Source organism: Cordyceps militaris, assembly GCF_000225605.1.
Source record: "Cordyceps militaris CM01 unplaced genomic scaffold CCM_S00003, whole genome shotgun sequence".
Taxonomy (NCBI): Eukaryota; Fungi; Ascomycota; class Sordariomycetes; order Hypocreales; family Cordycipitaceae; genus Cordyceps; species Cordyceps militaris.
Genome location: NW_006271971.1, coordinates 2,781,509 through 2,808,058, shown reverse-complemented (window position 1 = coordinate 2,808,058; position 26,550 = coordinate 2,781,509). Strand labels below are relative to the sequence as shown.

The 26,550-nt window shown below is 53.3% G+C and overlaps 7 protein-coding genes across 7 annotated transcripts; 4 read left to right on the top strand and 3 right to left on the bottom strand.

Moving 5' to 3' along the window:
• Nucleotides 1-414: 414 nt before the first annotated feature.
• Nucleotides 415-3,025, top strand: CCM_04507 (uncharacterized protein; the record flags this gene model as incomplete). Its single annotated transcript, XM_006669655.1, has 5 exons — nucleotides 415-739; nucleotides 951-1,709; nucleotides 1,765-2,662; nucleotides 2,729-2,933; nucleotides 2,975-3,025. The coding sequence occupies 5 exons, from the start codon at nucleotides 415-417 to the stop codon at nucleotides 3,023-3,025; spliced, it is 2,238 nt and encodes a 745-aa protein (XP_006669718.1).
• A 310-nt stretch (nucleotides 3,026-3,335) lies between these two features.
• On the bottom strand, nucleotides 3,336-4,606 carry CCM_04506 (DUF323 domain-containing protein; the record flags this gene model as incomplete). Its single annotated transcript, XM_006669654.1, has 3 exons — nucleotides 3,336-3,412; nucleotides 3,478-4,172; nucleotides 4,260-4,606. 3 exons carry the CDS (start codon nucleotides 4,604-4,606, stop codon nucleotides 3,336-3,338), a joined length of 1,119 nt encoding a protein of 372 aa, XP_006669717.1.
• An 8,764-nt stretch (nucleotides 4,607-13,370) lies between these two features.
• Nucleotides 13,371-14,465, bottom strand: CCM_04505 (Purine nucleoside phosphorylase; the record flags this gene model as incomplete). Its single annotated transcript, XM_006669653.1, has 3 exons — nucleotides 13,371-13,771; nucleotides 13,863-14,354; nucleotides 14,438-14,465. 3 exons carry the CDS (start codon nucleotides 14,463-14,465, stop codon nucleotides 13,371-13,373), a joined length of 921 nt encoding a protein of 306 aa, XP_006669716.1.
• A 736-nt stretch (nucleotides 14,466-15,201) lies between these two features.
• Nucleotides 15,202-18,265, top strand: CCM_04504 (essential cytoplasmic protein Ctr86, putative; the record flags this gene model as incomplete). The annotated part of the gene is made up of 3 exons (XM_006669652.1): nucleotides 15,202-15,413; nucleotides 15,477-15,871; nucleotides 15,933-18,265. The coding sequence occupies 3 exons, from the start codon at nucleotides 15,202-15,204 to the stop codon at nucleotides 18,263-18,265; spliced, it is 2,940 nt and encodes a 979-aa protein (XP_006669715.1).
• Nucleotides 18,266-18,770: 505 nt separating this feature from the next.
• CCM_04503 (3,4-dihydroxy-2-butanone 4-phosphate synthase) lies at nucleotides 18,771-19,544 on the bottom strand (the record flags this gene model as incomplete). The annotated part of the gene is made up of 2 exons (XM_006669651.1): nucleotides 18,771-19,405; nucleotides 19,481-19,544. The coding sequence occupies 2 exons, from the start codon at nucleotides 19,542-19,544 to the stop codon at nucleotides 18,771-18,773; spliced, it is 699 nt and encodes a 232-aa protein (XP_006669714.1).
• A 1,609-nt stretch (nucleotides 19,545-21,153) lies between these two features.
• CCM_04502 (hexaprenyldihydroxybenzoate methyltransferase) lies at nucleotides 21,154-22,038 on the top strand (the record flags this gene model as incomplete). Its single annotated transcript, XM_006669650.1, has 1 exon — nucleotides 21,154-22,038. The coding sequence occupies one exon, from the start codon at nucleotides 21,154-21,156 to the stop codon at nucleotides 22,036-22,038; it is 885 nt and encodes a 294-aa protein (XP_006669713.1).
• A 1,292-nt stretch (nucleotides 22,039-23,330) lies between these two features.
• CCM_04501 (carboxypeptidase S1) lies at nucleotides 23,331-25,331 on the top strand (the record flags this gene model as incomplete). Its single annotated transcript, XM_006669649.1, has 1 exon — nucleotides 23,331-25,331. The coding sequence occupies one exon, from the start codon at nucleotides 23,331-23,333 to the stop codon at nucleotides 25,329-25,331; it is 2,001 nt and encodes a 666-aa protein (XP_006669712.1).
• Between the last annotated feature and the right edge of the window lie 1,219 nt (nucleotides 25,332-26,550).

The window sequence follows — 26,550 nt, the reverse complement described above, 5'->3', positions numbered from 1 at the left end:
TCTTACCTTGTTGTTAGGTCCATCCCCTCGCGCCAACGCTAATAAGCCCGGTGCTGCCATCCAGGTATAGTTACCCTCTGGCCGGCCAAAATACTCTTCTCTCTTCACCCCATTTCCTCTTTCCGCGCCTACTCTGCTCTCTGATCTCGCCTTCCCGCGCTCGTCTCCACGATCTTCTCTTTGCGCGCCTCTGCCAATCCTCTTGTCGCCGCGCCCTTCACGTTGCCATTCCCCCGCGCCAACTACCTGCCTCGCATCGCCTTCTCATTGACGGCCCAACCAAGCCCCGGCGTCCCCCCGCGATCTCGCCTGCCCGGTGCTGCCCGACAAGCACACCCCATCAACTGTGACGCCGAAAATCTTCGGCCCACGTCCATGAGCCCTTCTCGCCCTCCGCCTTTTCGCTTCAACTACATGGGCGGCTTCGACGACGACAATCAGCGCTCGGCCAAGCGCCTCAGGTTTGACCAAGCCGGCGCTGGCCAGCCTGCCCCGCCTTCTGATGGGCACCAAGACAACATCCCCGATACTGGGGGCACATCACAAAATACCGATGCAGAGTGGTTGTTTTCCCATCCAATCATGCTTCCAAGCTCCTTGCCCATCATACCGGGTTCGGTACCTGGCGTAGTACAACCTCATCCTGATGCTCTCATGCCTTTGAACCCTTCCGTATCCGCCTCTATGCTTTGTCCCATGGACAACTCCATGGCTCCGGCGCCATGGCACGCAAGTTTTAGTAAGTCTCAACATGGCGGCCTGTCCAAAGTCTCATCACACCATCTCGCGGGCTTTCGCAACGTCTTGAATCCCGCTAGCGCAATCCATCAACCATGTGCTATTGTTAGCGTTCTTCTCCTTTACCTCTTCTCTCTTCTCTCTCCTCTCCAAGTTGATGATACTTTGGTGGGCCACGGACGCCATTGGCAAACTCTAACCTTAGCTCACAGATGTTGCCCCAAATCCCGCCGACATCTCCGCCGTGTTTCCTCAGGGTCCGCAACCCGCCATGCTTCCCATACCAGAGCTACAGCCATTGCAGCATCCGGCGCCACCGTACCCTACCTCGCAGTGGCAACTCCCCCGTCAGCCCAATATACTGCCGCGGTTGCAGCCAAACCCACTGCCAAACCCACTGCCAAACCCACGACCACGCCAGACACAGCCATCCCGGAACCCACCAACCATCTCTGAGCCAGTCCAAAAAGACCAGCGCCGGCGAAAGTCCCGCGTCAAACCCATCACCAATAGTCCATTCTCTGACTGTATCGACTCTTTTGGGAACACCTTCGCCCCTCAACAATTCTTTCGTCCACGGGATGGCAAAGTCAACGGTTACATCAAGTTCAACTGGAGCACGCCAAAAGAAGATAAACAGCCATCAAGGATTTCTGAAGTAACGGACGACGTTGATGACTCCTTAAAATCAGTACCTGCCACCTATTCCTCGAATCATGGCTCCGACCTTGCCTTGCAGCGTCGCTTCTCTGTGTCACACTCGACACCATCTGTCACCACTCTGGCAGGAAGTGACTCGCCCTTTTCAACAGCGTCCACTCTTGTATCGCCCTTATATCATCATCCGTTACCCGCAGCGAAGGTTACGCCATACTTCGACGGCGGTAGGAAGGAGGAGCCTCGCCTTGTCCCTGCGCACTTCGGTCTGCATACTAAGATGGACACCATGGACAGAAAGCTCTTCATATTCTGTAAGTTTAGAGCGAGGCATTCGTCATCGGGTCTTTGCTAACTGATCCACCATAGATGTACAGAACTGGTGTCCCGGAAGAAGTGTCTTGAGAAGAACCAATCTATGGTTGACTGATTTTGCACGGATGCATGAGGGCGGCGTACTAGCTGCCATACATTCTCTCGCTGGTATCTACATCCATGACTATCTGCCCGATGAGAAGTTGCGGCGTCGTATCAACCAAAAATTCGCCCTTGCTGAAGCTCGCTTCAGCAGCCTACTCCAAGACTCGCATAACCTTGGTGAAACCGAGGCGAGCGAGCTCATCACTCTAGCGTCGCTCCTCTCTATGCAAGATGTTGTTCTCACCGAGCGCAGACTTCAAAAACCCTATCACCCTCGCTGGCTAACGGGGTTCAAGCAAGCAGAGACTATGCTGCAGCTCACGGACCCGGGTGGTCGCTTCTACAAGGAGTCGAATGTTCAGGTTAATGCTCTACGTTTGTCGCAATCAGTCATTGTCGGTAGAGCTGTTATCCTAGCTCAGCCTATGATGCCTCTTCCGTCTCTTGCTACATTTGACCCTATCGCCGAGACATCTAGGTTTGGATTCCTATTGTATGGATCTGAGCAAGAAATGTATGAAATCCACGGTGGGTGTGGTTTTTCGAAACGATTGCTACACATTTTCAGCCAGGTGGCCTACTGTTCCGCTCGCATGCTTCAGGATAGCGAAACACCGGTCGTGCCTGTAAGCGCTGACATGCTCTACGGCCAACTTGAGAACCTGAACCAGTGGAGTGGCGAATATGTTGACTGGGAGGCTGCACAACAAAGGCAACATCAACCAATCGAGTGGATACGCCAAATGGACGAGACATATATCGTTCAACAACCTAAGGAGATGACAGAGGTGACTGCGGAAGCATGGAGGCTGGCTGGAATGGTCTACCTGCAGTGCCGTCTTTTCAGGTAAGTGACTATGCATTGCTGCTTTTCTTCCCTTCTCCAATATCAAAACACACTAACCCGGCCCAGATTACCCCGAAACCACCCTCAGGTCGTCGCCAACATAGCCGACTTGGCCAAGAGCATTTCCATCATGCCGACATCGGGCCCGGTATTTACGGCTCAGGCTCCACTGCTACCAGTCTTCTTTCTCGGGCTGCTGGCGACCGTTCCAGACCATGTCGAAGTTTCCCATGCCTGGTTTCAACAGGTTATCCACACGCCCGTTCGCAGTGTAAGTCTGAAGAGTTAACAAGAGTTGAATGCTGTATTTAGGTACCAGCTGCTAATTACATCCCTGCGGCAGAGCGTGCCGCCACTTTATAAAACTCTGCAACGTATCCAGAGCTGGATCGACATCGAAGTCCCGCTGCCTGCGCCAAATACAGAATTGCCCCCTTCCATTGCCGAGAGGCAACCATGGTGGGAACGCATGGTGTCTAAGGTTCAGGAAAAAGAAACTGAAGTCCTCTGCCTGACCTGAAAAGCCGTGCACACGCCACGGCGTTGCACAGCTCCTGTCTATGAATGGGAAATGCCACCCGTCTATTGCTGCCCGAGACATGACACAAAGCTGCCAAAAAACACCGAGCGCAAAAAGAACTCGCGAAATGGTGGGCTCACCTCATTCATGGGCCTAGAGAATACCGGAAATGGCGCTGTCGCAGTCCTCAAAACCGTCACCGTCGCCCTTGAGACGCACGAGATACTGACCTATGTCACTGGTCAGTTTCGTTGCCCGAGGTTCTTTCGCGATAATGATGAAAGCATTTACGTACGGAATTCGGAACCTTTTGGTGCCCAAGACTTGATGACAGTCAGGCCAGCCTTGCTGCACATCAGACGGACGTCGTCCTCCCCGTACTTGTGGGAATCGAACCAGTCTATTTCCTGGCCTTTGAAGATGACGCTACCGTCGTCTTTCGAGACGTCCTTGTTGGCGCGCATGAAACATCGGTGGCGCGTTGTGGGCCTGTCCTCCAAGTCGGCTATGAAGTCCCAATCTTGCTCGTCGAAAAGCTTGTATCCAAGAAGCTTGTTGGCACAGGTCAAGCCGTTGAGGAAGAAGTTGCGGAACTTGTCGTCACAGGAGTGATAGGCGGCCCAGATTTTATCTCTTTGATCAGCAGCAAGATGCCCGTCCATGCCAATCAGCATTTTATCGTCGGGCCGGAGCACTGCCGCCCATTTTCTAAGATGGCCCAGAGCCGTGGGCCAAGCATCGTTGCAGAGCACGGAGCCGAGGGACAGAAACAGACGAGGCCCTTTGATGTTGTCAACGTGCTGTAGTCCGTTGTCAAAGGTACCCCACAGGCCGCCGCACTTGACGACCGCGTTGGGGCCAGAATGGTTAGCAGTCAGGCTCTTTATGCTCTCGTCGAGCGCCGTCTTTGAAATATCGAGAGCCAGATATGTGGCAGGAACTTTTGCTTCTTCGAATGCTTTGAGAAAGTGGTCGACTTTGGTGGTATCACTGATTTGAGGCAACGGGATTTCTTGTTAGCAACTCGAATGCTAGACGGACCGAGTCAAGTCTTGGGGTCGGACAGTCATTGCTCACCCTGAGCCCAAGTCAATCATTGTGATGTTTTTGGGGACATGACGAATGATCTCGGAGCTGTTGCTCTTAAAGAGGGCAGTCTCATCATGGGTCTGGTAGAATTGGGGGATGGATATAATGTCGTTCCACAGGAGCAGACCCTCATCGTCATAGAGAAGCTCATCGGGTAGGGTTGGCGAGCCCCGTGAGTTGGCAATGGCGTCGAGCGTGTCCTTGACTCTGTCGACACAGAGATCTTTCAGGGCACTGCCTCCAATGTCAAGGATGTGGCCGTGTTGCGGGGCCGCGGCGACGAGTGTCTTTTGCGGTGGGACGGACACAAGCTCGAGGCGAGCAACTGAAGGCATGATGATTGGGAAAGGAGGAAAAGTGAGGATGGGTCTACTCTGTTTGAGCGGTTGAAGAGTGTTGATGGGTTCAAGAAGTGAAGAGATAAGGGATAAAGATCGTTTTTATATCCTGCTTGTCACTCTTTGAAATTGGTGTTTGGTTGTTTGTCTGAATAACTGTACTGGTTCGTGCGGTGGTATGAACCCGTGGTGAAGCAATATTCGTTTTTGGTAATGACAAGGAATAGCGAGCGACGGAACAAAGAGACAAGTTGATGATACGCCACTTGATGCAATATTTTCATGTGATGTCTGCCCGAGACTACGTGTCCATTGACCAGAACGAGGGCGGACTATTGAGCCTGCTTGGACGAAACCTCCCCCCTCCCAAAACGCCTAACACGAAGAAACCGGCAATGTCCAGGTCGGCGACCAGAAAATTTTCCGCCGACCGTGTTTGTGATACACGAAGCTCTCTTGGTCGGTCCCGGTGGGATATGTGGCTGCCGCCGCGCCGGGGGGGGAGAGGGACAGCCCAGGAAGCCCGTCGAAGAAGAGGTCCAGGGCCGGGGAGCGGTGTAACAAAGGGACTGATAACACAGGCAAGAAACAGGAAATCCCGAGATAGAATCTCTTGGAACCTTGCGCCACAAAAAAGAAAATCAAAAATCTCCAAAAAATTGTAGATCGCCGGGGGCGGCGGCGCCGGGCTCCTCTTTGTCTAGATGAGGAGAAATCGTACATGCGGCGGCGGCCCGGCCCGCCTTGGTGTAACGGGAAGGGAGGGTCTTGCGTAACCTGAGAATTAGGGAAAAAAAGAAAAAAGCCACCGGGCTCGGAACAGGGAAAAAAAAAAAAAAGCAAGACAGTGGGATGAGGTGATTGGCAAGTGGACGTTGTTGTTTGCGTCAACGGGATGGGGGCAAAGTTGGGAAACAAGATGAAGGATAATGATGTAGAGATAGATGTAGACGACAACTCCCCAAGGAGAAGCATTTCTGTATTTATATAAAAGCAGAAAAAACAGCCACCAAGCGGTCATCATAAAAACCCATTGTGAGCGTAGTCATGAAATAAAAAGAAATCAGTCTCTTTTTTTCCCCATGCTTCTTCAACACAAACTAACTATCCATCAGGTAAGACTGGGGGGGCGAGGTGTGGATGGGGAAGAAAAGAGGCGGAGGCCGGGGGGGGGGGGGCGTGTCTGGGATCGAGGAATAGACCCGGCTGCCTCATGGCTTGCACAAAATGGAAAGGCTTGCCTTGTCGTCTCGGAGAAGCACATGCAGGTTGTCTGTGTGGTGAGCCAACTGTAGGGGGGTGTGACGGGGTGGTGTACCAGTAGTTAGTTACCAGTACTCGGGGTGTGGTTGTGGTGAACTTTGTGAATCATGGCAACATCGACGCGGGCGTAACAAGAGGGGCAAAGGACCTTTTGGAAGACTCGATAAGGATGATCAAGCAAAAATCATGACCAACGGCGTGAGTCGTACAAGAACAAGAACGTCGTTATCGACCTGCATGGTCCATTTTTTGGATCGTTACTCTCCGAGTGGACTTGTTCTTCTTATTCTTCCGTCGATGAAGATGATGCAGGGACAAAGTATAAATCCGTTTCGGAGGGGGGGTCATGAATCGTAATTCTTGTTGTACGATCTAACGTTGCTTTTCGGATTAAACTTTTGGTCTGCATAATAAACGGTTCTTCGCCTTGTTTATGCGGCTTGAAAAGAGTTGGCAACGTTGGTCAGTGAGAGTATGAGACAGAGAGTCATGACCAACCAACACTTTCCAGGATACACACGCCCGACGCGCGCAGAAAAGAAAAATGCGCACAAGCACTTTGTTGTCTCTCCATGGTTAAAGAGACGACAAGGTCTTCGTTGTAAAAGGCAGCATTAGCGTTAGATTGGAAATGTGCAAACTGCAGAGGAGCTGCATGCAGCATGCAAGAACGCGCCCGCCGCGGTGCATTGGTGGACGGACGCTCGTTGGGGGGTTTCTTTTTTTGTCTTTTCAAAAAAAAAAAAAAAGCCTCTTCTCTTTCAACGAGGCTATGCAAAAGTACGCCGAGTCGTAAACCTTGCTCAGGGCGCGAGCGAGTCGTTCTCGTATGTATGTACTGATACAGTTTTGTTTCGTTGGGAGGAGGACCTCTCGCGGCCAAGAGCATGGTGCCTGCCGGCATGGGATGCTGCATGGCGGGCCGGGCCGGGTCCGGAAAGCTGCATGTTTCTGGCAGGTCTCGCACGCGATCCATGCTCTTTTCTTATTTCAGTCGATTTCTTCCCTTGTGCAACTTTGTGCAAGTCGTTCTGTGCCACGATCCACAAGGCTACTCAACCCAACTCTTGTCGCCGACCCCCTGGTTCGGACTGGGCTAATTTGGCGGGAGCTCTTGGGGCGAATAACGAGTTCTGGTGCTAATGAGGCTAATGAGAGATCGGGGACCACCTCGCCGGTCCATTTTGGGAGCGAGCGCCGGGTCGCCGCGTCCACCCCCCTTACCATGAAGGAGAAGAGCCGGTCCAAGAAAGTGCACCGAAAACTGGAGACGAAAAGGACGCCGTAGTGTAATACAATATTCGGCCTCAAAGCAAGAGGGCGTCCTGCGGTGGACTTGTCAATTGTGCGGCCGAAGGGTGGGAGGGAGCCTTCTCAGTTCTCAACTTCTCACCTCGTTACCTTGCACCGCCTGCGGGATGGGATTAGGATGATGAATGGGATGGATCACGCGCCGCAGGGCCTGTAGCCATGTGGCCTTCCCTGCCTATAATGAAAGCCCTCAGCCTGGTGGGTGTACAGAGTAGAGATTACCGTGACGTGTAATCCGTATTGACCTCAAGCCACTATACCTCAACGAGGGCTGCTCCGTTGTCAGTCCTTGCAAGCTTTCAAAGCCAACTATAAACATATTGCTGTTATTATCGAACCTGGTCAAAGAAAACAAAAGCGGCAGGGCAGGTTCCCGCGGTTGCCGGGTTGTAGATTAAGCTTCGCGTCTGCTGCCATCTCGATGCCATGCTGCAGCCAAGCTGGTGGTGCCGTCCGTCGACATGCGGCATAATGGTGGTGACACGCACACCTAGCCAGGGGGTTGTGGGTGAACTGACGTATGTAGCCGCTTTCTTGACCTTCTCGCCGTCGGTAGATGGTCTCTTGCTCATTTGTCATATTTGGCGTAGCATTCCATCCGACTTCCCTGCTCGACCCTTGATTTCTCCGCTCTCCGGGATCCGCTCCCCTATGGATTCGACGCCGGGCCGGGGTTCCCAAAGTGCTGTGCTGCCTCTGTTTCATTAATTTACAATGTACAGAAAGTGAGCGACGCTTGGCTCTATCGGAAATCAAGTCGACTGCATAATCTGTGCTGGGCTCGCGTGCACTGGTGTTGATTCGCCCGCCAATCGATGCTACCGCCGGCGATGAGATCTAGGGGAAAAGCAAGTCTGAAACCCAACCCCCAACACATCGTTTTTTCCCGCTCATTGATTGCTGTAATAGATAGATCTGTCGCCGTCAAGGTTCAAGGCTGCGTCGATGGGTGGAGAAACAACAAAACTTGCTCAAATACAAAAAAGGGAACATTTCCTCCTCCACACGTACATACCAGCAAGGGGCAAAATATGCTCGCGGTGCAACCTTGGAGATGGTCTTCCACTACGCTAGGTAGTGTCCAATGGCCCTGAATGAATTAGCCCCAGCTCGCTACTGAGCAACAAAAGAGGCTAATAAATAAGTGAAAAGATCAAAACGATACGGCCGTTGAATTGATAAGCGCTGACTCTTCTGAGACATGCGCTTTACACTTGCTGTAAACATGTGCGAGAGTCGAAGATGATACGTTGTTGTCCTAAAAAAGCTGAGTCAATCTGGATGTGAGACTTTGGGGGCTTTTTTTGGACTGCGCATATGCAAGGAGAATTATGAAGAAAGAACACGAACGGTTTTGGGGCGCCGACGCCTCGCGCCAAAGTCCACCTCGTTGTAATTCGTACTTTTGTACGTGGCAGTAGTTCGTTCTAGGCAAGCACCCGAGGCGCTGGGCGTGGCGGCGCCTCCTATCTCCAAGTCTACTTGCAGACTGAACTTTTGGTAAGCCCATTGGACCTCAAGTATAGCAATGACACAAGGACAAGAACAACGACAACATACCTGACAAGAAAAAACGGCTACGTAATCGACGAGGGATATGTGAGGGGATAGTGGCCATGCACGCCTTGCGTCGCAGCTGTGGCGCAAGGTGACGGCCCACGAGGGCGATCAAGCTTGGATCATCACCCAGGCTAATTCGTACATGGATAATTCGTACATGGAGCCAGAACGGGTCCATCCTCATCAATTGTGAGCCAGCCCTTGCCAGCCTCGCCTGATGAAGCCATGTCACCCATAATGGGTCGCCGCACTCGAGACATGCCTGTACAAACCATCATCACCTATGGCCGGTTGCTGCGGGATGGACTGCATTTTGGACACGGGCAAAAAAAAAAAAAGGAAAATGGGACCTGTCAGAAACTCACGGCCAAGGCTCAGACGGTACGCAGCTTCACAACAAGCCGGCCACCCGAAGTCAGCAACTGACGGCCACAGTTTCCCGAAAGCCCCAATGTGGCCGGGTCACTCTTATTACTGATATTCCCTTCGTCGTCATCTTCTTGGGTGGAGGCGACAGTGCTAGTTCAAGCTCAACGGCTCGTGCTCTTTCAACCGCTTCGGCTACACATGGCCTCGTGGCTGATTCCTCTGGGCGTTGAAGATTCAGGTGGGACAGACAGCAGGGACCAGACGAAGGGGGGAAAGGGGGGTGCACCATCCATAATGGAACCGGGAAATTGGGAGCAAAGCTCACGAAAGCACCTTGTGCTTGAGAGACACCGTAACTGCCGTGTGGGATATGCCAACCAAGGCCAGATATCGAATAGAGCGGAAGGGACATTCAAACTTTCGGTTTCCCGTCTCTCGGCATATCCTTGTGCAAGCCGACAGGAAGGCAGGGATGCGACTCTTCTTGGTCGAAAGGCATAAAAAACTGACATGTCGTTCGTCTAAACCCGGCGTTGCAGACCGGGCACTCGCAGCGCCAGCCAGCCAGCCATACAGGGACACGGAGCGGCCGAGGCAGGTCGTCTGGTGGAAATGGTCATTTAAGCTGGGGCCGTTCCGCTCTGCAGCGGCGACGGCGACGGCGACTACTACCATTTTGCGGAAATCAAGTGCAAACCATCTGCAACACCAAAAGATGTGTACCAGGTGTACCAGGTAGTACAATTTTAAACCCTTCCCACCCAAGTTACAAGACCTTGGAGGGCATTGGCCAGGAACATCCGTCGTCCGGGCCAGCGAAATCTTGCGGCCCCGTAGCCGGCTTATCTATCAATGGCACATGTCGGATACTCACCGTGAGAGAGAAGATATGGGGTTGGCATTGTAGAGATGGGGATCGTCGAGTGAGCGTCAAAGCGCTTGAGCGGCTCAAGTAAGCCCCCGCAAAGGGGCCGAACGGATACTCTTTATTTCTCGTTGGACATAAGTTGCCACGATAGGTCGTTGATATCTCGAGGTCGCCAATGTCTCGACGTTGCTGCCCTTCATCCCGTCTTCCTCCCGTTTGGACAGGGCCATGCGACGGCTTGTGGATGCCTGCAGTCTCTAGCGAGTGCAACAGGGAATGGGGGAGCTGCATTGCCCAATACAACCTAGCGCATGTGTCTGTCTCAGTAGTATCCGTATGATGGCCATTAATGGGACGCCAGGCTGGCTACCTTCTGTGGAGGAGGCGACCAGCCTCGCTAGTGTCGGGGTCGAGGTGGCTTGCAGTCCTGCGTTGCTTGTGGGCTTCTCCAACGCCTCGTTCCTCGTTGAGGTTCAATTGTCTTTTTAGCGCCATCGCTACCAAACCACGGTGGTGGCGGAGCGTATCGTATGTGAGTTCCTGGCATCGACTGGCTACTGACAGGGGTCTCGGAAGGAAGCTGCAGGGTCGTCGAAATTGACAAGGCTTTGCCGTAGCTGTTTTCCCTACGTGGACAGTATGAATTGCATATTGTCTTTTCGGTAATACTCCAAGGCTCAACGGAACATGACATGTCGTAGTAAGGGCGTCGCGAGTCATTCCAGTCCGACAGGGCGGGCAAGAGTTGCACCAAGTTGCTTTACATATTGGAGTGTGGTTGACCGTGGAATCGTCAACTGCCAAGTCCCCGAGACGCATCGAGAGAAACAACCCTGACCTTGCATTCTGACCGGCAGCGTGCATGCGTGGAATGCACGAAACTCCGGTGCAGGTGTACGAGGCTTGCTGGGAAGATTGGAGCGTCTCAAGAAGAGCTGCCCTGTGGCGGCGAGCAATGCATACGGAGGCCGGGTTGAACCGCTCCAATCGCATGGGCGGGCCGACGTCCAACCGTCGCCTCCCCTCGAAAAGCTGCTAGGCATGAAATGTTTGTTCTGTTTGGGCGTCTGTGCGGCACGGTTGCAATGCTTGGTATTCGAAGCAGAATTAGCCCATGCTTGCCACCGTTCTCGAGGCAATGAAGCTTGTCGCCAGTGCTGTGAAGGCGAAGCTTGAAACAGGGGCAGAGAGAGCTACGTTACGGGGAAAGCGGTACTGTTGTCTAATACCTCTCCACCCGATGACCGTATCTTTCTTGCTGCATAAAGTGAAATTGACAAATCCTTGTTCGAAAAGGTGCCCGTGCATTGGCGAATTATCGGATGAAGAAACGACTCTCAGGTGAAAAAAATCGGCTTTGTTTCGCACGCACTTGTTCTCTTTCTTCCGGCGTACACGCGACGTGAATGTGACAAGTCACGTAGTGGTGATGTGCCAAAAAAGCCTCCCTATTAGGGCCCAGTCTCGCTGACTATCGCACAAGGGGCGCGGATCCGCCCAGGTTTATTGAAAATGATTTGGCGGCCATGTATACGGGGAGTAATTCGTCCTGTATCCCGTATTAGAACTCAGAATGCAGACAAGGGACCGGCATAACGTGCTGGTTGAACCGCTGCGTGAGGCCTGCTCGGTAGATTCGGTATCAGTACAAAGCTGTTGGAACATTTTAATATTGCTGCGAACAATCGGACATTCTGCAAAGTTCCTGTGGTGTAATTGATCCAATATTGCTCGCACTCTGAAGCCTCTGCAACGTCCAAGGCTGAAACGCCACACTTCTGATATGGACTGGTCCGCAGAGCTGCGCAGAGCGTCGTCGTCTAAACAGATGGCAGCTGCCCGAGTTCATGGTACATGGTACTCATCAGTGTGGGCATGCCTTGTTTCGGATCGTTATTGTGGACATCGTGCATCTCAGCGTCGAGGACCAAAATAGCGTTCCGTGTTGACGCATATTTGACTTGTCAGGTTACACATCTCAATCTGCAGCTTGTGTCCGATTTGGCTGCTCACAGTGTGTCACCAAACGAGACGAGCACTGCTGCTTCAATGCATGCATCCAAGCCATTCGCAGAATCCAAGAGGGCCGTTCCGCCTCGACAAACTTGCCACCATCATGAAACGAGTCGCGCAGTGCGCAACCAGCCGAATTGTAGAGGCAGCGTGGTGCCAACCCTGGCATATTCAACGTCACATCGCCAACTCATCAGCCCCAGAAACTTGTCCTCGTGTACCGTCTTAGTTGCCACCTTGTCGAGGACCAAAAACGCAAATAATGAAACGCTTCCTGGTTTAGCTTCGCGCTGGCAACCACCACGTGTCATGCCGGCATAATCTGGTAGATTTCGCCAAGAGCTTCTCCTTTTCATCTTCCATGGCGTGCTTCAAATCTTTTTTTTTTCGCGGAGAAGCCGCGTAACGTCTCTTGAAGATCTTCGCTTGCATGATACTCGTAACTGAGTGAGCACACGACACAGAGATAGGCCGAGACGTGTCCGAACGCGCCATCCGCGTCGAGGAGTTGAGAAGCAATTCTCCAGAGGCGAAGGGGATCCGACTTGATACCAGGTTGTGTTATTCTCAAAGTAATTTGATTCTTGGCCCTCAAGCATTTGATAGCAAGTTTGCTCCCAGACTAAAGTTTCTTGCAGCCACATAGTGACCTACTTTCAAGCTGCATAAGGGCGTCAGTATTGTGCGTGCATGGCTGCGGTCGCGGGATGCATTGGTTGGTCAATTTCCTGCCTGTACAAGCAGCCACTTTCGTAGGGTTCCCAGAGTGCCGGGCCACAGAAAGCTGGTCTGCTCTGCCATCTGCATGCAGAACTATTCCCTATTTCCCTGACCAATCAATGCTGCCATCCATGATGCAGGGTCTGATCGTCTTTCGAAATTCCATCTTGAGGAGTTTGGCGATACTGTGCTTTTTACTCGCATATTCGACCTCTATAGCTCGTGTACTCGTAGCGCTCACGAACCGGGATCGATATGTACTCTGCAGTCCTCAACAGACGTGTTGCTGTCGCCCACCACCTCCCTCCTCGGCTACGGCCTGGCAGCTCGGGTGCTCTGCTGTTTCACTTTATTCTGTGTAACTGTGACTGCAGTCATCTGCGCAGACACCGCGCAGGATACCGTATGTTGACGTGGCCGGTATGCTCAACGAATTGCGCATGATGTGATAAAAATCTCTATATCGATAGTCCGTCATCGGCCTGTACAGGACATGTTGTGTCCCACGGCGGAGCGAATTGTCTGCTCTGGTAGTGACCGATGGACAACAATTCATCGTCAAAAGATACGTGTTATATTCAAGGGAAATTATAAACGGAAACTTTTCGGGGGGTGCAGGTGAACCCCACCATTTTGCATCGGCTTCGCCTGTCGCACCTATGCCCAGAATGTAGGGAACAAGTACTCGACGTTCTTCTTGCCCTGCTCGCTCCGACCCTCAGGCTTGGTCATGAACTTGATGGCGCCTTCTACAGATCCAACCCAGTGAGCGGCGGTGGCGAGACTCTTGTGCTCGGGCTTTGACAGCTGATCCAAGACGGCACCGACCAATCGCTTGGCGTTCTTACTGTTCGCTTGCATGTACTTGATAACCATTTCGACGTTGACATCCTCCATCGAGCGCCAGCAGTCGTAGTCGGTGGCCATGCAGATAACCTGGTAAGAGAGCTCAGCCTCGCGGGCAAGCTTAGCTTCGGGCAGGGTCGACATGTTGATGACAGAGCCGCCCCAGGAGCGGTACATGTGCGATTCTGCGCGGGTAGAGAATTGAGGGCCCTCTGCACAATACGGTAATCAGTATTTCTTCCATTTCAAGTAAGACCACGTTTGTTGTTGTATACAGCAAACCAGGATGCATGGTGCACGTACCCATGCAGATCAGAGTGCCTTTGTCGTGCAGGACAACACCGTCACCCTCCATGGAAGCAGCACAAGTTTTGACGAGATCAGCCAGCTTCTTGTCAAAAGGATCAGCAAACCCGACGTGTCCAACAACGCCACCCTCGTAAAATGTAAAGGGTCGGATGCCCTTGGTACGGTCGATGACCTGGTCGGGGAGGACAAAGTCCATCGGCTTGATATCCTCCTGCAGGGAGCCGACAGCGGAGAAGGCGACGACGCTGCGTACGCCAATGCTGCGGAGGGCAGCAATATTAGCACGGTTAGGCACCTCATGCGGCGCAAACTGATGGTGGAGGCCATGACGAGCGAGGAAGGCGATGTTGATGTCGCCGTGGGAGAGGATGTGAATGGGCGAGGCGGGCTTGCCCCACGGCGTATCGGGATTGAGGGCGGCGATTGGAGTGTAGCCTTCGAGTTGGCCCAGGCCAGTGCCGCCAATGACGGCAATGTGGACGGGCTCTAGAAGGGAGGAATGTTAGGTCAGCGAGCAGGAAGGTAGTGAAGCTTGTTGATGGCGGGGTCGAGATCATCCGTGGACTCACTGTCAAAGGTCGTAGGAAGGCTAGCCATGGTGCAGATAATGATGTAGACGCCTTGGGGATAGAATTTCAACTTCCAAAACGAGCAACCGGCTCTATCAACTCGTACTTGGCAAATGAGGATGTAAGAGTTATCTCGAAGCGCGACTTTCGTTGAGCAGGAAGCTTCCCAAAAAAAATTGACCCCACCAAGGCTACAGAGGAGGAGGGGCAGACCGCGGTATCGATGCCCATCACGTCATACCTCCCTTGATGACTAGCCAGGCAACTACAAAGCACTCGTGTAGAATTGATTGGAGTCCAGCATCTGGCCTTTTTAGTGTACAAATATTGGTATACAATTTTCCATCATATTCCCAGACTTGGACAGGGGTGTGGTTGCTGCCTGTCGGTTTGGAGCTCCAGATCTGGCTAGCACCTGCTGTGCGACGATAACACATTTTAAACCCAATACTATCACAAAAAAAAAACACTCCCGTCATATCAATTCTGCCTTGAAGGATATTCCGAATCGCTTCTGTGCATGCCATTAGTATGCGGCAGCTCTTGTCATTTCTACTTTTATTGCTGTCTTGCTACGGCAATACTCGCTTACAAACCACTAGTTAAGTATGCAACGGGCATCTAATAATACCACCAGCTTCTTTTGCGGGGTCTCTCAAATTTTTTTGGCTGACGCTGCAAACACACCGACCAGACCAGACCAGGAGCCCGCTTCGCTCGTGCGCCTGCTGCTATAGACTGACGAATGCCACCCTGGCGACAAGATGGCGAGCGAAAAGGAAAGCGTGGAGCCGGCGCTTGATATTGGCGTCGAGGGAAATGCCGAGACCATCGAGGAACGTGTCTTCTCCGCAGCTTTGATATGCCTCGAAGGCCACTTTACACAGTCGCCACCAATGGGCCCGAAAACGGCGGCCAGGATCACTACTATGATTTCAAAGACGTTGGAAAAGACGCACACGCTTCGAAGAGTGAGGTGAGTGCGTGTGCGGCCATGTGCGGCCATGTGCGGCATACGTCTTGCTGACTCCTTGCACAGAGAGACGCTGTCCCGCAATGTTGAGATCTGGATCTGGCTCACCAGGATCCTTGCTGCTTCTATCCCGACTCTGACGGCGCGCTCCGTCGGTCCCCTATCTAGCCTCAATGACCCCGATAAGGGCGTCAGTCCGCATGAGAGCACGGCCTTAATTGTCATGAACTACGACAGCATCAAGAATGACCTTTCCGTTCTCACTAAGCTCATGCACATCTCGAGAAACTTGCTCGTGAACGCGGAGCCTCAAGTCCCTCAAGATATCTGCGCTGCTGTGCATTTTGACCAAATGGTTTATCAGACCATTATACTTTGTGTCAATGTCACTAGCAAAGGATATGACGGAGAAATTCTAGACGAGACAGACCGACTGAGGCTGGCCGAAATTACGGAATTATGTAGGCACCTCACAGACATCGTGCACTTGAACTCGCGGCTAATTTCGCATACCCTCTTTAGACAAGAAGCTACTTGTAACTTCACTGCAGCAAGCTCATAACTGGACCGCCAAACATGATCGCAACAAAATGTCGTTTTGGTTTGACGTTCTCTTCGACGATGATGGCGCTCTGACTGGCCACGATGACTCTGTTTCTGCTGACTGCACCGGCTTTCGTCCTGGAGTGGCGAAGCAACAGGTGCAGCATTGGCTGGACCGAAATTCTAAAATGTGCGATACCGCTCGCCAGCTACTACGGGATTACGCCAAAAACCACGCTGGCAAACCGCCTGGCGACCTAGCTCCCCTCCGACCACTTGCGTGGAATTGGCTTCCCGAGAGCTCCCTGAATGTTCCAACCAATGAGACTAGCGAGGAAAAGATTCAGTCCGTGTGGAAGCTGGAGGAAACAGACAGGTTCGAACAAGATCGCGCTTATGGGAGAGTATCAAGAGAGATCGATACTTGGTGGCTGAAATCACGAGACCCCAACTACGAAGAATGGATCGTCGGCGTGCCCTCTGTCGAATCAGCGCAGTTGACTACGGAGCACTGCAAAACGAATTTGATACACAGATATTCTCATTCTTACCACGACGATAACTCACTACCGCCCGACGGAGCGGAAGATGATACATCGGAGCACGACCATTGCCCCAACTGTCATCAATATCACCACGACGATTATGAGTCTGATGAGCCTGAGCACGAGCATGATCACGAGCATGATCACGAGCATGATCACGAGCATGATCACGAGCACGACCATGAACATAGTCATGAGAACGAACACGAGCATGAGCATAACCATGATTGTTATAGTGGGCATGAACATGATCATGTTCACGACCACCAGCATGACCATGATCATGACTATGAGAATGAGTGCGATCTCCATCGACATTGCCACCACCATGATCACGACTATGCCCACGACTATGCAGATGACATGTTGGATGATGATGAGGCAGACGACGACGAATCATATGGAGATGGTCCGCTAACCGGCTTGCTCACCGAGGTCCCCAACATTTTAGATCCGAAGCAAATTGAAGCACTTCATATGATTGTCAAGTCATGTATTTTTGATAGTTCCGGGTCAGGGACTACACAAGCCGGTGAAAACTTACAGAGGACTCGTTGCAGGATGTTTTTGGCGCTGGATTGTGGCAAAAGTCTGTTACGCGAGCTCTTGGTCTTTATTGCTGTCTGGGATAAGGACGAGGAAAGCTTGATTTACCAAGTTACTTCGCAAATTGTCGACGCAATTCATCGCAACGCACTCATTCCTTATGCTTGGAACTCGCTCCGCATTTCCAAGGACATCATCTCGCCCGCGCAGACGGTGCTGCTGCGTCTCGTTAACGATATGCTTGGTGGGCGCACCGTAAGTGGCTCCCTGGCCAGAGACGCGGCGGCCGGGGAAGGACGGGACAATCTGCGCGATCTCAAACTCGTACACTTCTTCTTCAGCTCGTTCCGCCGCCGCATCGTGCCCGAGTGCGCGGCGCTCCTGCACCTGCAGGCGCAGATACGTGAAGGCAAGGCTGACGCTTCGGAGTTCCCAGTGGACACGTGGGACATGGAGCGTGCCAAGGATGGGCTCGCCCAGTACCTAGAATTACTGAAAACGGTAGCCGAGATGCCTGAGATGCGGCTCAAGCTAATTGAGTGGGAGGCCGTCTACGACCTCGTCACCGTTCTGAGTGGCCTCGAAGCCGCTGTACCCAGAAAACCTCTCGTATATGTGCCGAAACGAAACGGCGCCGTCGACCCTATGGTTGAGCGGCCGTACGCCATGGGAGGTGAGGCTGTACCCGCCGCCGCCACCGCCGCCGCCGCCTCGCCACCCATGCAGGAGCCCGCGCACAAGTTCCCATGGGCGGGCGTCAAGAGCCAAATATTCATCATCCTCGCGACACTTCTGCAGCCGCCGCCGGACCGGCACAGCCCCGGCAACCCCGTGGTGCAGACGCAAATGGTGCGCTACAACGGCATCGGCCCGCTGCTGAGCAGCACCGCCTACGACGACCATAATCCGTACGCCAAGGAGCGCGTCACCATCTGCCTCAAGTGGCTTCTCGACGGCTGCGACGAGGCCAGTGACTTTATCCGGCAGCTCAACCGCGCCAGCCCCGCGCCCAACCTACAGGCGCCCGCTGGCGGTTGCACCACCACGCAGACACTCCGCCTCGACGGCGTCGACGGCGACGTGAGGGTTAGAGTGCGCTCGAACCGCCCGCGTGTGGTCGAGGAGACGGAGGACGTGGTGGGTGACGGGCAGGCGGCGCACGTGGAGGAGGGCGGCGACTCTCTGAGCGGCGCTAGCATCGAGGACGACTTTATGGCGTAGAAGAAGTAGCGTTGGAGACGGTCTACGATACATGTGTTTTTGAATGAAGCGAATATACCCTTTTTAGATATGGAATAGGGTGAGGTAATCGCAAATTTGCTTAGACAGCGAACTTTGTACATGGAGGATCACAGCCTCAAAAAGCATTGGGAACGGCGCACTTTATAATATGGAAAGGATAGGTTTCAGTAAAGAAATCAAGGCTCTAAATAAATCAAAAAGGAAAACAACATGGGAGATAACCAACGTAGAGTGTAAATCATGGGTCATCGAGGTGCGTGTGCCGATGCCTGTAATAAGAGCCAGTCCCATTTTCCTTTTCATACATGACAATGCTAATAACAACAATATGTGAAGAATGTCTGCTTGTTTCTTGTGTGGTTTTGCTATTTTTTTCTCTCTATATTACTTGGACAGTTCAACCGCGTGCTTGAACCGATAACGGCATACCCGGCATCTATCTGCCGTCTGCTTTGTTACTCGTTCACTCACTGGGTCAGTAGGCTTAAGAGGAGCCATTAGTAGACAGCTTGCCCTCGGTCTTTTCGACGTGGATGACGAGGTCGGCAATGGTGCAGACCTTGATGTTCCACTTGCGGGCAAAGCGGATGCAGCCCTCACCCGTCATCATCTTGGCGCCGGGCAAGATGGCCTGGCCGGGGACGTCGTCAGTATCGTCGACAATCTCGCAGATAGCGGCGACGGGCTCCTTTCCGGCGAGGCGACAGAGTTCTGTGGCCGCCTCGGTGTGGCCGTTGCGCGCGCGGACGCCGCCGGCGACGGAGCGCAAGGGCAGGACGTGGCCCGGACGGCGCAGGTTAGCGGGGGTGGACTTGGGGTCGGCGAGGGTGCGGCAGGAGAGAGCGCGATCGTGGGCGCTGATGCCGGTGGTGGTGAGTGGGTGCTCGGCGTCAACCGAGACAGTGTAGGCGGTGCCGCGCGGGTCCTGCGTGTTGGCAACCATAGGCGGGAGATTTAGAGCGGTGGCACGATCGGCGGGCATTGGCACGCAGACGTAGCCGGAGGAGTGGCGGATCATCCAGCCCATCTGCTCAGTCGTGACATCCTGGGCGGCGATGATTAGGTCGCCTTCGTTTTCACGGCCGGGATCGTCGAGGACAAGGAGGAACTCGCCATTGCCTGCGTCGCGGGTGGAAGGTCAGTACGTGGGTGCGCGGAATGAGGGGTATCACATGTCGGCGGGGTGGTACGAACGGAAAGCCTCAATGCACGAGGGAATGCTGTCGAATTGATCGGAGGGAATGGTCGAGGAGGGCATGATGGGCAGCGGCTTGGATTCGAGTATATTTTCTGCAAAGTCGGCGGGGGGGGGAGGGGGACAGCAGAGGCAGCCAACCTATATAAAGAGGACGGGGTTTGTTCGGCAGCGCGGACGAAGCTTAACAGTGGCTAGACCCCGTTTTTGGGGGTTCGGACCTTTCCGTGGTGGTTTGCGGGAAAACGTGTCGTGTAATGTGTGTAATGTGTGTAATGTGTCGGAATTGGAGATTTTTCGCCTTGTCGGTTCGTCTTTCCCCACTTTCCTAAAATAATAGTAAAAGACTTGTGAAGAGTCGTGTGTAGGTGCAAGTTGGTGCTCGTGAGTATCGCGCAACGGGATGATGGAGTAGAGCCAAGGGGTATCAATTGTTGGAGAAGTGAGGAGGGAGCCAAGGGCAGCGTGAAATGCGGACGGGGGTCGCAAAAGCTTATAGCCTCCCCGGGTCGGAGGAGCGAGGGTTCCCTTTGGGCAGGTATTGGCGCTCGGCTTTGTTCATGACTCGGCCCCTCCGGAGACGGCGGCGGCCTCGCAGTGGTGGCTGTACCGACAAAGCTGCTTTTGGAGTACTTTGGAGTGTTATGTACTATTACCGTGTTGGGGGATGGTGGGTTGTAGTGGAAGCTAATGGAAGTCTGGCATGTGTCAGCCAACGCAGAGGAGGACGGTTTATTGTATGTCGCGAGCTGGTGAAATGAGTCAAGAAGGATAAAATTGAGAGTAGACAGATAAGTTGCGACGAGGCATGTTTGCTTCCGGAGCAGTCCTTTGCAGGTGTTGGTGGCAACCGCGATGTACTCTATGTCACACACTGAGGTACCTATACTAGGTAGTTATTAGATCACCTACTTCGGTATTGTACAATAATCCATTTCGGAATTGTGAGTGTGCTGGACTGCTTGATTACAAAAAAAAACACCAAAAATCTACATGATTCTCAATACAACCCACCAAAATGTTTGTCAATTTCCACCATGGTTGACGCAGGGTTGGTCATGAATTGTCAGCAGAGGTATTTGTACCTACCAGAATTTATTACACCACAAACGGCCGGCCGACCCCAACCGAGGCGGACCCTCTCCAACAAGATGCCGCGGCCCGCGTCTCTCGCTGCCCAGCAATCCATCATCTCATCACGACCACCTGTTTGCTCGGCCGCCCGACTCTGGACCTCCATACAAGCAACCCGAATGAAGGACGCCCGCTTCTTCTTTCATTTTCTTCTCAAGTCGTCTGATTCTGTAAGAGAACCAGTCAACCCAGCGGCAACAACCCCATTTGTCGAGCTCGGCTCGGAATCCAGCATCACATTGTCGTAGAGCAACAGTGCAATTACGACTTCACACGTAGGCTACACCTGCCACTCTCATCTCAATATTTTTTATTTTATTACTGGGAATGTCGCATCGCTGGCTAGGTAGGCTTATTCGTAGTACATTACAGAGCCTTGGCCATTCGGAACGCTGCCGGTATTGTGGGGACAGCCAACTCCAAAAAAAAGCTGGCCCAGTCGCTTGGAATATCTTCTTCTACCACAACGACAACTCTTCACCCGGCTCTCAATAACCAATCCCTCTCGCCCACTTGTCTGTGTGCATCCCACAGCGCCATGGCGCACACCGCCTTACGGCAACCGGCCGCCCGCCTCGGACGATGTCTGCTCACGACGGCGCAATCACAACCCCGACGCGCCTCGACACAACAAGCAGCACCCTCACCACGCCTCCCGGCCGCCTCGACGCAGCAGCGCCGATGGCACAGCGAATTCTCCTCGGTCAACCCCAGCGAGGTGGAACACTTTACCGCCCTCGCTGCCGACTGGTGGTCGCCGCACGGCTCCTCGCGGCTGCTGCACCTCATGAACCCCCTCCGCCACGACTTTATCCGCGCCTGCCGAGCCGGCAGCGACGCGCCCGCAGAGAAGCTCCGATACCTCGACATTGGCTGCGGCGGCGGCATCTTTGCCGAGAGCGCCGCCCGCCTACCCACGACGGCGCACGTCACGGCCATTGACCCGACGCCGTCCGTCCTCGCCGTCGCCCAGGCGCACGCCAAGCGCGACCCGGCCCTGCGCGGAAAGCTCGAGTACCAGCTGACGTCGATTGAGAATCTCGCCGTGCCCGAGCGGCCCTATGATATTGTCTCGCTGTTTGAGGTGATTGAGCACATTGATGAGCCGGGCGCGTTCCTCGACCGCGTGCAGCCGTTTGTGCGGCCGGGAGGGTGGCTGGTCATGAGCACCATTGCGCGCACGTGGACAAGCTGGTTCACGACGAACCTCGTCGCCGAAGATCTCCTGCGCATTGTGCCCCCCGGCACCCACGACTGGAGCAAGTACATCAACGAGGACGAGCTGCGGGGCTTCTTTGCAGGCAAGGGCTGGAACAGCCCCAAGGTCATGGGTGTGGTCTACGTGCCGGGGTTGGGGTGGAAGGAGGTTCGCGGTAGCGAAAAGGTGGGCAATTACTTTTTCGCCGTGCGACGAAACGAGTAATAGGCATGGGGGTTTGCGGCAAAGGAATTCGGGCCGCTGGAGGGGAAGACATGGCAGCTTTGATCAAGTTACTGTCTTTTGTATCAACGACACACATGTACAAAATCAGCGTGACAGGGACCGCATGGCGCATTAACATAGTAGTATATAGTTGTTTGGGTTTCCGCTTTTCGTTGCTCATCGTCCGTCATGCGAGTTTCCCTTTTCGTTGCTCATCATCAGTCATGCGAGTGTGGTGCTCGGCTGAACAATTGTCAATGCCGATCTACGCTCCCCTCATTTTGAGGCCGCGGGGAAAAGATTACATCAACGACAGGCACTAGTGCAGAGCAAAAAAAAAACTCAATTCTATCCGCCGCAACGCATTTGTGGCGTTATTAGAGTCGAAGAAATCCGGCGATGCGGAGCGAATGGCGTCTGTTTGCGCAGGCTTGAAGTCTGAAACATGGACGGTGAAATGTCGAGACGACGTGCTTGGGTCGGGGATCAAGGGGATGGAGGGCAGCAGAGATAACAGAGATGGTCATCGCAGGTCGCACAACAGCCCTGGTGCGTGGCTCCGAGACTGCTCCGAACTGTCGGCGGCGGGGGGGAGTACAAGATGGCCGGAATTGCTCCATGTATTCGCATCGCTGCCGGCTTGTTGAAGCGGAAGAAGGACTGGGTTGGCCGAGATGCCCAATGATAGATGATGATAACTACCTAACTACCTACACCACTGTAGGTAGGCAAGTACATGTGATGTACGAGCTGGGTGAGGCTGTGCTGGAACACCGCTAACAAAATAGGCTCGCCGTCCCCCGCAGTGTCAAACTCCGCCGGCCCGCCATCGCCGTTGTTCCAGGCCTGTTTTTGGCAAGGTACAGCACTATCAGTTCCTGGCCAAGGAACAGCCCCCCCCCTGTCAGCCACACACGAGGTCTGCCACCGCCCAGAGCTGCGTCAGCTCCAAGCTTCTTCCTACCTGCCTCGCCGTTTTTCTTCCCCTTCCTTTGGCAGCACGGAATTCCCTTGCTTTCATCACGTCAAATTCGTACACCATCTGCCTTGCTTTCGCTTCATCGCCTCACTTTGCCGCCCTTCTCTTGGCTTCTTCTGTCGCTTCTGCTCGTCACAAATGACGCCCTCTTGAACTGGTGTAGCCCGTGCTAAGCTTCTGCAACAACGGCACGCGCCGTAGCTTGCTTTGTCGCCCGCATCCCCAACGCGCCGTCATCTGCGCGGGCACATCAACTGCCTATTGCATTGGACCAAATTTTCTTGCCAACTCACACTCGCTTCGCTTCCCTACCATGGTGCCGCTGCTCTCGAGGCTGTTGCTTCTCGCTGCCACCGCAAGTGCCCAATTCGTCAACCAAGAGTATCACAGCCGCAATTTCACCATTGTCAAATCACCCGCCAACAGCAACGTCACCGTCGCCTACAAGGAGCCCAGTGGCGCCTGTAAGACTGCTTTTCCTTCGCAGAAGCAGTACACGGGCTGGGTCAGCGTGCCCGGCGACTTCCCCACCAACCTCTTCTTCTGGTTTGTCGAGGCACGTGAAAAGACGGACAAGCTCACCATATGGCTCAACGGAGGCCCGGGCTCCAGCTCCATGTATGGCTTCTTCACAGGCAATGGGCCCTGCGATGTTGTCGAAAAGGGTCTCAACACATACGATACTGTTGCTAGGGATTGGGGCTGGGACCGTGGCTCCAACATCATCTTCATCGACCAGCCCAATCAGGTTGGCTTCTCATACGACTTTCCTTCCAAAGGCACCATGATGTTTCCCAACGGCACCGTGTCTATCCCGCCATACTCTGACGAAAGTACGAAAATTCCGTGGTCTATTGCCAACGGCACCTTTGCCTCAATGAACCAACAGTCCACCGCCAATACGACTGAAAAGGCCGCCTTTGCTGTCTGGCACATGATGCAGGGCTTCCTCGGCACCTTTCCCCAACATCTGCCACCGGCACCTCAACCTGTGTCCATCAATCTCTTTGCCGAAAGCTACGGTGGTCGTTATGGCCCCATATTTGCCGATATCTGGGAGCAACAGAACCAGATTCGCCAAGCCACACCCGCCAAAACAAATTCAACGCGTGAGGTCCATCTCATCTCTCTTGGTATTGTCAATGGCTGCGTCGATCAGGAGATCCAGCAGGCTCTGTCCCCCAAATTCGCCACTGCCAACACGTATGGCTTCAAAGCCTATCGCGACGAGGAGGCCAAGTTTTACACGGACAAATTTACCTCGGCTGGCGGATGCGCTGAGAGGTTGAGACGATGTGCCAGCCTTTCGGCCTCATTTGACAGCAACGGCACTGGCACCATCGATGGCGTTAATTCAGCTTGCCAGAGAGCCAATTCTGTATGCAACGACGTTGACTTGCCCTACTATGCTGCCGGAAGAAGTGCCTATGACCTCTCTGCACCAGTGACGGATCCATTTCCGTCGTACCGATTCATCGACTACCTGAACCAAGCCTCTGTTCTCTCTGCCATCGGCTCGCCGGTCAATTATACCATGAATAGCAATGCAGTCTATTTCGCCTTTGACGCTACGGGCGACCTTTCCAGAGGCCAGGTCATTCCGCGCATAGCTAAGCTCCTCAACCAAGGAGTCCGTATCGGCTTCATTTATGGTGATAGAGACTACATCTGTCACTGGTTTGGTGGCGAAGCTGTCTCACTCGCGGTTGCCAAAGAAGCTGGTGGTCAATATGTCACGCAGTTTCCAGCAGCAGGATACTCACCCATTATCGTTAACAGTTCATACATTGGTGGCGAGGTCCGCCAGTTTGGCAATCTATCCTTCAGTCGTGTCTACCAATCTGGACACTCGGTTGCCTCGTATCAACCCGAGACGGCATTCCAAATATTTTCTCGCCTCATGACAGGGACATCAGTCTCGACCGGCCAGTCCATCAACAACAGCACATACGGCACGTCTGGTCCGGCCAACTCGACGACGACGGCCAAGTTGCCCCAGATGCAGGACACTGTCTGTTATATACGTGCATTTCGAGACACATGCGACAAGGATGCGCAACAACTAGCGGCGAGTGGCGCCGGGGTTGTCATCAATGGCATCCTCTATTCTTCCTCGACAGATTGGCCACTGATGACCAATACAGCGACACCCACCAAGACTGCAACTACCGCAACATCAAGCGCAACTTTGACGGGTGCGTACACGGCCACGGCTACGCCAAAGAATTCGGCTAGGCGAGGAAGTCCCCCTCTGGCCTTGCATATCACGGCGCTTCTCGGTGCAGTTCTACTATCAGTTGTGGATTGGATTTAATAAGGTATAAAAAGGTATAGCTTGCATATTTTGATTTGATTTGCGACGGACGGGTTGATTTATATCATGATTGAGAAGAGCACGCAAACTTTTGTACAAACCTTGTATATATATGCATGTACATTTGCAAGTTGGAGGCATTGACCGGTACACAAGACGGCATCTATAATAGCATAGACGCATATTCATATGCGCTAATGACGAATAGAAATATAGTATCATTTTCTCTGTCTTCGCCGGTGCTAGAACGCTTGTGAGAATCAGGCTGGTAGGGCACGTGATCTGGGGAAGATGATGTGACATGTGACGATGCGGCCAGAATGTTCAAGAATCGCGCGGTATTCGCTCTTTTGTTCTTTCGTGGCTTGCATCAGATGAATGTACCGACATGCAGGCAAGCAGGGGCAAATCCTACGCACAAATCGCGCAACAAGCATTCAGCCCCACCAACCGTTCATTCGTCCGGAACGCACCTAACTTAGGTAGTTATTCCCTGCTATTTAATTCGGGGTCGATTTTATTTTGTCTAAAACTCTAGATCGCCACCAGATCTCCCAGATGCGAGTACCGGCTGCGATGGGCCGGGTAACAAGCTGCCGCGGCAACAAAATCGCCCAAAAAATCCAAATATAAAATAAAGTGACAGATGATCGATTAATCCGACACCATTAAATTTCACGATTCATCTACCATGCCGTGTCGCCGCTCGCCTGCAGTGCGGCTGGATACCCCAAGCCAAGCGTGTTGCGATATTTGTGCGGATTTTAGTGTGGGTTCGTCATCGAACGGCCGGCCATATTCACTCAATTACCAAACCAGTGTCACAAGTCCTTTCTAATATAAAGCTCTGACATGGCACAACTCTGTCTATCATCCATCGACTTTCCTTGCAATCTAGTCCAAAACATCTGGTACTTGCCTAACTCTTCCCATCAGCAACACCCACACACAGTTCTTGCATCCGGCCTCGTCTGTTTACACGTTGCATTCCAAACAACCTCGTCCACGCCTGCACCACACGTTGCCGCCCCGACCTCTTCCTCTTCCCCCCGTACGATCCTGCCCTACCGGGGGCTCGTCTGTGACCTCCAGCAAACACTCTCACGCATAGCACAGGCGTGGAGCCACCGCGCAGTCAAACAATGGCGCCTTCTCAAACGACCCTAACGTCCTACCTCTTGGGCAACCTGCACTGCCCGTCATGTGTCGCCGCGATCCG